We start from the raw sequence: 13,048 nt of genomic DNA, 5'->3' as shown, positions 1-13,048 counted from the left end.
ATCTTGCTTATGTTTGATTTCAATTAAATCTGTTATGTTTGATTTCAATTAAATCTGTTATGTTTGACTTGATTTTCTAAGCTTAGTTCTTCTATTTGATATAGATATTTAACTCACAACGTTTTTGAAATCTTAGTTTCATTCTTTATGTTGCGACCAGTAACCTTTCTAATGTAATCTATTCACATGACGCCAATCATATGATTAAGGTAATTGATAACGTTATGATAGTTACGGTGACAACTTTAGGGACAGAATCACCCATTGGACATCTAATGATTTTATTGGTTCAAATGTAATAAAATAAAAATCGACACCTTTCTGGGCTTTTAAACACATCAATGGGTTTAAAGCTACTTTAGTGTGCTATTTCACATTGCCAACAATGTCAAGATGCCAAAGTTAACAATCAAAAGGGCTAGCAAGGTAAAAATATTGTAAAGTAGTAATATTTAATGATTAATTTTGTAGTAATGTAGTATGATTAATTTTTAAATTACAAATATAAACGGGTAAACGTTTACAATTAGGTGCACCTTGAATTTTTGGCGATTTTTTTTTTAATTCCAAGAAAATAGAGAACATTCATTTTTGGTCGGTAACCCAACAGTAATGTCAATGAAAACAAAACATTATGGAAACCAGTAGTGCTTCAGCTCTGAAATTTGTCGCCAATCGAAGGGGCATCCAAATCTATACTAGAACCATATAAACGTTCTTTATTGTAATTATTAGCGACTAATTCTATTCTTTGAACCGTTATGAACCACTGTTGTTTAGTTTCTTTAAATCTTGGAATTAAAAAGTTCATGGAATAGGGTATGCCTATCTGTACTATGAATATTATATATTCACGACATTTGAAAATTATGAGAGCCCGTTAAAGAAATAATTTTGAATTTTTTGAGCAATATCTAGAAATTAGCGTTAAATTTAATACAGTTAAAATATAACAATTGATAGCCATCTTCACGATTGGCAAAAGTGTCGCAGATTTAACGGTTTTGTAGTGTTAAAGTTTAAACAAAGAAAATTATCTAAAAATACATTTATTTACTTTTATTCATGCTTGGCATTTTCGAATTTCGGTGGTCTTTTTTGATAATAATGGAAAATGAGTGTGCGCCTGTTTGTGCATGTACTGCACTCTAAAGATGAAACAATAAGACTTAGTAATGCCAAATTTGATATACATACTGATTTTGGAGAGTGGAACTGTGCTTCTCGAAGAAAATTTTTTCTTCGAATTTTTAAATATAATTTTAATGAATTAAAAATTAAGCCAGATTTCGGCGTTTTTTTTCTAATAATTTCTAAAATGACATCGTGAAGAAAATAATCTTTACACCGTTTTTAAAATTTTTCAAAAATTATTTTTAATAACATAAATTCATTTTTTTCCCCAAATTCTGAACAATTTTTTAAAACCAGTTTTTGCATAATTTTTCAACATTATATTTCACTATTGTAGTGAAATGCAAACCGCTTTCATTGTTTCATCACATATTTAATCGCATAATATTCTTCTGTTATAAAATTAAAAGAACATAAATTGTGTTTAATATGTGTGTATTTTACATGAAGAATAAAAAATTGAAGTTACCATGCCTCGAAATTGTGAAGATATATGAACTGTATTACTATATTTAATAGGCCAATGATGCCTTGAAATTTTATTCCATTAGGAAGGTTTATTTATGCAATAAATAAATTAAATGTAAGCCTATTAAAATAACACGGTTGTAAAGTATATCGTAATTTGATATTTAAAGGATTTTTTTGAGGGAATCATGAACATTCAACGTCTGCATAAGAAACTTTATGAAAATTTAACACAATCAGATTCCCAGCGATTCAGCTGGTCGCCAGAAGCGGTTAATATTCATAAAAATAATCGTAATAACTCATTATTTTTTTATGTAATTTTTTTAACGTTTTAAACAGGAACAAGATAGAAAAATAAATTTATCTTTTACGTATGCTTTAAATAATATCTAGTACTTTTGGAAACTCTATTGTATCATATTTCTTTTTAGAATACAAATTTTAACAAAAGAAATACTCAATAATCCAGAAAATATCAAGGCAGTTAAAATTAAAACTAAAGAAAGCTTTGGTTTATAGAAAAGTCATTGAGAAAACATTTTAATATCAAAATCTATCTTTATTGCACAAAATGTTACGAAATATCCCAATTAATATTATTTTATGAAATCTAAATGAATAAGCGACAATTTATTTTTTACGTCGAATCAGTATCGCTAATATCAATGCATAGTGATTAGCTTTCTTTTAAGGTGTATGTACACACTTGAAGCTTCGAAAATCGTTCAAAATATCGAATATTTTTTTTATTACTTAATAATGTTGTCTGATCCTTTAGCTTTCAAACGATACCAAGATGTTGTCAATATTCGAAATATTTCTCGACTTATAATTATTTTTCTTGAGGAGCTTTCACTAAAAACTCTGGTTTCGGTGTTTTTAAAACTCATTTTAGGAAGAATGGTATTTTTCCACTATGTTGCTTCACTCAAACAATCATAACTCAACAAGAAATGAACCAAATACAGTTATTTATATATCAAAATAATCTGTATGAAATAGCGGATGTTTTCTGCCTCAATCAAAGTTATATTTATAGAAATAAAATTTTTATAGCTATTTAAAAGTTAAAATTACAGAAAAAATCTCGCTTTTTCTATTCATTGTTGATGAAAAAGTTGTTTAAAAAAACTATATATTTTTATATTTTGATTGAGGCAGACAACACGAAGACTAATATTAGGCATAATTTCCAACTAGAATTGTGTGTCTGTGCAAATTAGAATTTAAGATATGTTTCAAAAAATAGGCTAATTAGTTCATTAAATATTATTTAATTAATTATTTGTGTAATATGGTTTTTTCTCACTGCAATGAGTTTAAACATATATTAATGACCTACTGTGAAAAAACTGGACTTTTAAAATTAAAATAAAAAAAATCTTCAAGTGTGTACGTACACCTTAAATGCTTCCCACTCTTCCTTCTGGAAATTCCAAACTAATGTAAAATCTGGATTATGTGAGTAGTGCTTTTGATACTTGTGTATCAAACTTATACCAATGGTGAATTTCTGGTTAATTTGCATGCCTTTGGGAATTTCAGACTTCACTGCATGCCATTGGTGGACATACATACTCAATAGACTAACAAGACATCATGCCGGCGTCCTGGCATAGGGGTAGCGTGTCTTCCCCGTAATCCGGGCGCCCTGGGTTCAAGTCCCGGTTCGGGCATAGTTTTTCTTCATCTGTTCTATCTGTGAATGTGCCTCGTGTAAAAAGGGGTTGTGCAAGCGAATGTGATGCGTGAGTAGCTAAGTCATAATCTTGGCCCTAGTTGGCGCTACTAAAAAACAAGAGATGCCCCCCCCCACCGGCTTAAAATCGCTGTCTTCGTAACAGCGGGCTTGTCCATGGCAAATGCCATAAGAAACAACAACAAGATATCATTGATGATTTGTTGGTGATTAATCGCTGGTTTGCGGTTAATACAAAAGCACTATACTTTCTAAAAACAGAATAATGCATTTATTCTTATAATTCTTTAAGTAAAATCTGGTAACTGCGTATGCACCACATACCATTTGACGAACATCAATTACGAAACATCCTATAATTAATCGCTGGTATGCAGTTAATATTCAAATATCTGTAATTTTGATAATATTTCAAAACGTTCCATATATCATTCTAAATAGGTTTCAGAATAAGATGGCAAAGAAACGAACTTCTTCTCCCTTACCTGACTCGGCTGCGAAGTCAAAAAAGAGAGCGAAATCGGACAGACCTGACTCGAAATCTGGCAGCAAGACAGGTGATTTCCATTCTGACCAAACCAAACGGTTTCCTCTACAGAAAATTCAAGACATGTTGACGCGAAAATTTAGTGGAACAGTGAAACCGGAAGCAGCCGTTTTCTTGACAGCCATTCTGGAATATTTGTCCGTGGAAATTTTGGAACTATCGGCTAATGTCGCAAGAAATCGCAGCAATAATCCAACTGCAGCTCTGAAATTAACCTTGGGGGATACACTAGAAGCGATTGAAAGTGACCCTGAGATCAAGGAACTTATTGTAAAAGTAAAAAACATGACCTCGAATGGTGACAAGTGACTGTTTTTGTTAAATCGAAATTAAGTGTTAAATTTTTCTCATATCGATTTTCAAAATGACATTAATTATTTAAGCAAATGCTGAAACTATATTTAATTGTTGTATAATGAAGTACACACACAAAAAAATATTTTATCATTCATTGGTCTAAAATTCTTTTTTCAGTGCCAAATGCAGATTAATTTAATATTAAATTATTTCATTTTATCATATTATATTTATATTCCGGGTGTCTCAAAAACCTTGACCGTGGCTTTTATTCTTTAAATATTGATCATAGACATATACTGTAGATTACAAAGTTGTGTAAAAAAAGGTGCAAAATGTTATGAATTCGATAAAAACTTTCAGGGTATTAAACTTTGAAAAATACAAAATTTAAATTGTTATACAGACTCCTTACAAAGAATTACCATGAGTAAAATGTGCTCCATCCTTTTATAAGGTCATATACAAAATTTCAGAATTTATTATGAAAACTCTCAAAGATATGTTAAAACAAAATGGGTGAAAGGTCAATAACAAATTAAAATGCAAATGAATACAGCTTCAGTGCAGATGACGCGATGCAGGAATGCATCAAAAGGAAATAAAATATGCTTCATATCTTTAGTTTTAATCACAAATTTTAAAATCTATGCTTCCTGAAAAATACTTTAAAATTTTATATCATGAATTACAGAATATAACTTAAAAATAGCAAAGTCTATGAACTTATAAAAAACTTATGTAATCTTTCCTTTAAGTAATATTTCATGTAATCTTTCCTTTAAATTATGTAATCTTTCTTTTAAGTTATTATTTCTACAATTTTTAAATTCTTTTGAACCAATAAATAGCAAAATTATTATTTATTTATTCAATGATTACTTTCTTTGTTAATTTGAGTACGACCCCTAAAACACGAACATCCAACATGATTTTTCCACTTTGCGAACTCATATCCAGGTATCGAAAAGTGGTTTAAGTCAGCATTTATGTAGTTTCATATCTTTGAGACTTTTTGTGATAAATTGCTAAAATTTTGTACATTACCTTACTAGAGGATGTGACAGATTTTACTCACTGGAATTTTTTTTTTGTACGGGGTCAGTATAAATATTTAAATTTTGTATTTTTTTAAAGTTTAATCTCCTGAAAATTTTAATCGATTTCATAACATTTTACACCTTTTTTTAAGCAACTTTTTAATTTGCAGTATATGTCTGTGATCAATATTTAAGGAATAAAAGCCGCGGTCAAAGTTTTTGAAACACCCTGTTTATTTATTTATTATTATTCATAATAAATAAATATTTTTTTAATTCAGGGTGTTTACACAAATTTGGTTTGTAATTTTAATGTAAAATTATAGATCTATATTTAAATTTGGATCCGATGGTTTGAAAAATTTCTCCAGAATATATACTTAATTATTCTATTTATACTAAAAAGCTAAGCACAATAAACCAGCGGAAGTTGCCACCTCAAAACTTTCTAATAAACTTGTCATGCCTGATATCCCCCTACATGGCATTGGTATACAACAGTTACAAAATATTAACTTTTGGAGTGAATTTAGTATTTTTACTAAATTTATCGTTTTATCCTTGGCCAGTTATTTGGCGATATATCCCTGGCATGCGTTGATAGCATGGAAAAGTCGAATGTGTGTTTTAGATATGATTTCTTCAACCAATTGAAACCAAAATTTGAAACAGAACTTCAATAATAGTCACAAAATCACATACCAAATTTGGCAACTTTAAATCGTGTTTTTAAATTATCATATTTACATAATTCTGAAAGTACAGATCGACAGACAGTCAGCCCATAGTTGGATTTGGCTCAAAATTTGACCAAAAACAAGCAAACTGTATTTATGGTCACAGAATACCATACGGAATTTGATATATTTAAGTTATAGCGTTTTTGAATGATCTCGTTAACATGTTCTGAAAGGACAGACTGATAGGCAGCCAACGCATTGTTGGATTTATCTCAAAATGTCATAGGTGTCTACACAGTAGATGTTAAATCTCTATAAATTCTGTCTATCTAGCTCTCTTCGTTTTGTAATTATAGTCTTAACTTATATTCGAACAGACGAACTCCCCCAGAACGGATTTTACTCAAAATTTGACAGATATCTGCAAATTCGGTGTAACCGAATTTGTATACTACTATTTGTATACTATACCGTATACTAAATTTTAATTGTCTAGCTCAACTCTATCTATCCAATACAAGCTCCATTCCATCAATATAGAATAGATATATGGAATCTATCATAGTAAAGAATCAGATTCTATTCTGGTCTGAAGTGTATACTTTTTCAATGTTTTCGGTCACATCGGAGTCTCTCGTAGGCGAACTGAGAGTGGCGAGTTCTAGAGTCGGTCCATCATTTATAAAGACTTATAACATGTTAAAAACGCCAAAATCATATATTTTGCAATAGGTAAGATGCAAATGTCTGGGGAGTTAAGTGTGCCAACTCACATGCCGTTGTCGTCATCTGTCTGTGGCTCTAAATAAAAAGGACTGTCTTAAAACAATAGTCCCGTAGCTTCAAAATGAGCATTAATTTTGTTAAAATAACCTTTTAAGGAAAAATTTTATTAAATCAACAAGGCATGGAATTTTTAATGAAACATTTCACTGTCTTGTTTTCGAATCATTAGGCACGCCTCGAATTATAATTATATATGAATAAATTTAATCCTTCATAGAGGCTATAATTTGTTGCAAATATCATATAGAATAGATGAATATCCAAAGTTTGCTATGAATGTCTGGAATCAAAATAACAGCGAGAACTCATAAATAAACTTTAATCAAATGATTAAATAATAATAGTTGTAATTAAGCAGTAAGTTTTATAAACATTGTAGTTCCAGCTAGTTAAAAGTCCAAAAATCGAAATTAATATAATTTCTCATAAATTTAACTAATTAGATATTTTTGAATTATTCTTGTAATAAGCTTGAATTAAGATTGTGGTCTAAAATCCTGGAGGTACAGATCATCTGGAAAACTTAGGTTCACAAGAAAAATTCGAAGTTCTAAATACATTAGGTGAAAAAAAATATTGTGATAACTGAAAGGGTTTTTTTTGTTCCAGCCCTGGTTGATTGTTAAAAATGAACTTGCACGTTTTCTAACCTTAGGCAAAAATCTTTCTACTTTTGATGGTATTCCTTTTTTATATATTGGTATCGTGTCAAAATATATGAAAGTCCTCTGTGATCACAATTGGTATAAAAAAAATAATCAAGATTGTTAGTATAAATTTCATGCATATTATTTCTACTTTAAGAAAACCATTTCGCTAGCAATTTTGGGTAAACATTTGTTCGATCTCTTATAAGTATTACTAAACTTATAAATACGTATAAGTTTAGTAAGAGTTTCGATTAATATGCCGGCAAATTAACATTTTTTGTGAGATCTAATTTGCATAAAAATACAAAAGTAAACAGGAAGAAAGAGCATTATTTAAGGAACATTTGTTTTAAATCCAGGGGAGGAAAGGAACTAAGTTTCTAAATGCATTAATCGCCACTATTTGTAAAATATCGCCACGCTCCAATTCGGCAACAAAAAATATTTTAAAACAGAAAGATTTATCCATTGTGTATAAAACTTGCGTACGAAACTTGCGTCCAATGTGAATAATTGCGTGAGTAGTGAATATAAAAACACAAGGTAATTGCTGGATTTAAAAAGAAATACACAAAATTTTCCGATTTCTGTTTTAAACAGAAGATACATTTTTGATTAGATGGCGAACATTCTGATTCTTTGTTTCTGTGTCAACAAACTCATTTTCGCGTTTTGTGCAGTTTTTAATACAAACAGTTTAAAGCAGGGTTCACACAAGATCAACTATTGCGCGCAATGGAAGGTCACACCTACTTCAGGAAGATCACGTGACCGCGATAGGATAATGGCAAATGGTTGTCCCGTGTGAACCCTGTTTTAGAAACGCCGGTGATTTTAATGTTACTTTAGCGTTTCTGTATTATACTGCATTTTCCTTTCGATGTTAATTCTCACTTTAGCATTGAACGTTGTAGGTAAAGAAGGGGGGGGGATATATATTTTTTAAATATCTCTCCCAAAAACTTTACTAAGTAACATTATCTATGTGAATATCGATTTTCTTCAGTGTGTTCTGTAAGATGTTTTATATAGGTAAGTTTTCTACTTTTTTATAAATTCAAATTGTGTATTATAATAATTATTCATGAAGCATATCCATCTTAAAAATTGATTTGAAAGTTCGCTTTTTTATATGGATAAGAAATCGCTGGAGTATTTTTATTGAAATTAAGGTTTATTTATATTTTATATAAAAATAAACAATGTAAAGTAGAAAACTTTTTTTCTTTTTCATGGTACTTTAAAAGAAATGTATAAAGTAATTAAAAGCAAAATTGTTGCGAATTCATTTTTAATAATTAATGTTTTTTTCCAATGCATGAATGATATTCTTAATAAGGATGCAATTTACTTAAGTTTAATAAAAAACTTTTTCCAAATGTTAATGATAAAATAACTTTCAATGCAAAACATATACAAAGGAAAAAACAAACAAACAAACATATACAATATTCTATATTGACAAAAATGTGTGATCTGTACTGTGTTTTTTTATGATCCAATGAGCACAAGTGATATTGGATTTTTAAAAATTGTTCTAGTGTGGCATAAATATTTGATTTCATTTAATAACTTATTTAATGTTTGATTTTATTTTACTGCAAACTTACTTGTGGTTGTTTATTTTTATTTCATGAAAATGCCATAGTTAATTTTTTAGTTGTAATTAACTTGGAAGAATGATAACATCTTTTGAAGTCAACTATTCACGAGTTAGAAAACGATTTTAGCTTTTTAGAAATTTATATAACAGTTATTTCATTTTAAGACTTGGTTATCTAAAAAAAAAGTTTTAAGGAAATTGTTTTGAGTGGTGATGGTTGCTTTATAATTTCTTTGATCAAATTTGTAAAATTTTATTAGTGGTTCACCATGCTACTGTATTACTAAAGTGATATTAAGTTACATCTTTAAAATTCAGAATTTTTCAATTTCTATTTCCATTGCATTTTATATTTTATAATTCGAAGATTCTAATGACTTTTATATTTCGCAATCTAAAAACTGATTTTATTTGAAAGCTGTATCTGTTGTTTATTATCTATTTCTTGTTAATAAAAATTCTTCCGAATCCTTAAAGTATGTTTCATAGAATACTGTCGTTTTATTTGAAATATTAAAATGATTCCAATTGAAATTTTTTTTAACAAACGTTTGAAATGAGCATTTGTTCGAATGAGCAGAGGGAGTTTTTATCGTAATGATAAACATATGAAGGACTTTTCCTCATTTATATTCTTTGAAAATCACGATATTGATTTTAATGCTCTATTAATTTATATTGGTTTATTAACAGTAACAAAATACCTCTTGAAAAATTCCATATTTTAATATAAGATGACTTTTGCCTACGTTTTTAATAAACATTGAAATAAATATTTCTCTTAACCGTCTTGAGGCGATCAATTCAAAATCGCATCATTGATTTAAATATATGTTTAATGCATTGAATTACACTTAACTATTATAATGGTGCATATAAATATCAATTAAATCTGTTGCGGTGAATATTCTGTTAATGTTAAAACTGTTGAATCATGTTTTCCTTTGAGGTTATCTGAAATTGAAAATATCTAAAAATTTTTGAATTTTGGAAAGATTTTCCAGTTATGGTGGTAAGATTCTCTTTATCCCACAACTGAAATTATATTGCGTGATTTCGAACCCAGATCTCAATCTGAATTTGCGTGGTCACAATAACTTAAAATAATTTTTTATTATGCTTCGATGAGATGGATGTGCCAATATTTTGTATTCCAAGTGTTCATCTCATGCTTATAAAAATGAATATCTCGTGTTTCAAGTATTCATCTCATGTTTATGAAAATGAATATCTCGTGTTTCAAGTATTCATCTCATGTTTATGAAAATGAATATCTCGTGTTTCAAGTATTCATCTCATGTTTATGAAAATGAATATCTCGTGTTTCAAGTATTCATCTCATGTTTATGAAAATGAATATCTCGTGTTTCAAGTATTCATCTCATGTTTATATAGTTATGTAAGTCATATCACTGTTTCTCCGACCCGCCCGAAGGCACACGGATAAATAATAGTGAATGACCGGACAGCCGCAACAGCAACATTGGCGGGAACTGTGGTTGAGTCCTAAGGGCCATCACCGGCCACGGTACAAGGTAGTACCTCCCGTCATCGATGGGAGGAGCCAGATCCCCAAAAACAACTCCCCCAAGAAGAATTTTTATTACGGCATCTTATTACTTAAGATGAGATCGTACTTCAAAGCATGAAATCCAAATTTACTTTACTACTTACTTGATACTTTATATAGCTGGTTTCGATCGATGTACGACGTGCGTTTGAAATTAGTTAAGTTTTGAAATGCGATAATAACCTAATAAATAAAATGCAAATTATGTTCTTAATATTTTTTTTTCAACTGCAAATTCTAGATAAGAATTTCTTAAAATTAAAACTTTGTTATAAATATTGTCTACCAAAATTCTTGTCGACTGGCAGAACAATTAAAAAAAATATAGCACAGAAAAAAAAAAAAAAAAACTTATTAAAACTCATTGCCCACTATATATTAAGTTTTTTGAGCGTAACTTTGAACACGTTTTTAAGAAGATACAGAATGATAAACATGTTTATCTTCAGCAGTGTACATTTTGAACGAAACGCTAATTATCTGTTGATCTTCTAATCTAATCTAATGATCTTCTTGTCAAGATCAAGTATTGTATTAATAATTGCATCTTTTAAAAATGTAAAGAAATTTTGTAAAAGTTGATTTCTCTTAGACCGGCTGCATAAAAAATATAAATATTTTGTGGAATAAAAAGTTTTATCACTTATTAACTTCTGGGCTAAAAATTAATAGGCACATTATTTTTCCAGGATTCAAAATAAAGATTTGTTAAACTTTTTTAAGGGATCCTGTGTGATTGCTTATCATAACTATCTAGTATAAACAAAACCACATTATTACACATATACATTTTTAAAAAATTACATGATTGAATTGTAATGTGCTGCAATTCTACATTTCCTTATTTTTTTTTTTTTTTTTTTTTTTTTTTCCTTTTTAACTATACAACTGTTCCTACTTTTTTTTTTTTTTTTTTTTTTTTTTTTTTGTATACGAGTTACACTTTGTGTAAGTATAGTTTTATGTTATTTCACCATCAATAAAATGTTTAAATGCTAAATATAAAGGCTATCTATAAAATGTAAACGTGTCTGCTTCGAAACGTAATTGTCTTTTGACTTTAATATAATTAATCTTAAGGGAAAAATAACTAATTTTTTTTAAATGATACTGCTTTAATATAATTACAAAAAATTCACCTTTAAAGTGCTTTTATAAATAAGGCGATTTATTTATAATTAACAGATGAGAAATAGAAAAGAAAATGCTTTGGAAGGTCATTTCTTTGAGTTTGAAAAAGAATATTTCAATAATTACTACGAATTTTTTTTAATGTGATGTCATAAGTTTAAGGTGTGTATAAAAATTCGTCAAACGTTTTAATAAAAACACACCAATGCGCACGTTAAGAAAAATGGTGAATAAAATAAATTCGTAATTAAAAATATTCTATTTACTTTTTATTTTTTAAAAGATTAGAATTTCATGTAACTTTTAGAATATATAATTTTTATTCATGTTGCCTAAAGATAATTCTTTACAAGCTGAATTTTTGGTTGAAGAATTTAATTTCAGTTTGTGATGTTATTGAAACTAGGGAGCGTTGATACTTATCCCAAGAATGATATGTTTAATATTTTTTCACATTTTAAAATTAACTCGCAGAAATATAGTTAATTTGGTGTGCATATTACCGTATAATTGCTTCTACATATTATGCATAGAATCGATCATAAAATTCATTCACATGTAGTTAATTAAAATGGTTTCTGGTAATTTAAAATTTTTGGATCCTAACTTGAATAAATTTTTCACCGCGATAATTTAGAGCTTAAACAGATTAGGAAATTAATCTTTTGGTTTTTTTTGAAACTTTGTGTTGTTAGTTTAGCACTACTCGTAAATGCATTTGTTATGTTATTAAGGGGGGGGGGGCAGATCGCCATGCCTTGCTTATTAACCAAAAAAAAAAAAAAAAAAAAAAAAAAAATAATAATAATAATATATTGTAAGTAAGCTTGAAATAAAATTGGAGTAATTAATTTGGAATTGACTAATGCATTTGAAATATACAAGATTAAAAAGAGCATTTTGAATTCTACATCTGAGAAATGGGAGCATTAGTCAATAAACATGTTTAATAGAAACAAAGTATTAAAAAGTAAGCCAAAAGCATTATTAAGAAGCAAAATTACGTTGAACTTATTAATTAATTACTTAACATTAGGAAATCATCAATAGAACATTGAGCTAATTGGCAGCATAAGTTTATCAACATATCCAATAATTTTTTTAATTAAAATTTTATTCCAATTAAAAAAAGTTTAATGAATCAAAAAAATAATAAAAGTACTCTATAAATGTAAATAAAAAAATGACGCCATATTCACTAGTCCGAAACAGGGGAAAAAAAAAAAAAATGGGAAGTTTTATTGGTTTGACTTTAATGATAATAGTGCTAAGGCATGAATTTTTTCTTGTCCAATTACTATAATTTTATATTTTAGTTTTACTTACTTTAGAATCTGTTCTTCAATAATTTTTACAGGATGAAAAATTGTAAACAATTTATAAAATTTTAATCAGATAAAATTGACTATTTGAAACAAAGAATAAAATATAACCAACCGT

At 28.4% G+C, this 13,048-nt stretch overlaps 1 protein-coding gene across 1 annotated transcript; it reads left to right on the top strand.

The window, feature by feature from the left end:
- The first annotated feature begins 3,758 nt into the window (after positions 1–3,758).
- On the top strand, positions 3,759–4,160 carry LOC129973050 (uncharacterized). The gene has a single exon (XM_056087412.1). The coding sequence runs from the start codon at positions 3,759–3,761 to the stop codon at positions 4,158–4,160; it is 402 nt and encodes a 133-aa protein (XP_055943387.1).
- The last annotated feature ends 8,888 nt before the right edge of the window (positions 4,161–13,048 follow it).

The sequence above is a fragment of the Argiope bruennichi genome, chromosome 1 (genome assembly GCF_947563725.1).
Source record: "Argiope bruennichi chromosome 1, qqArgBrue1.1, whole genome shotgun sequence".
NCBI lineage: Eukaryota > Metazoa > Arthropoda > Arachnida > Araneae > Araneidae > Argiope > Argiope bruennichi.
The sequence above is the reverse complement of the archived record's forward strand: the minus strand, read 5'-3'. Positions and strand labels throughout refer to the sequence as shown.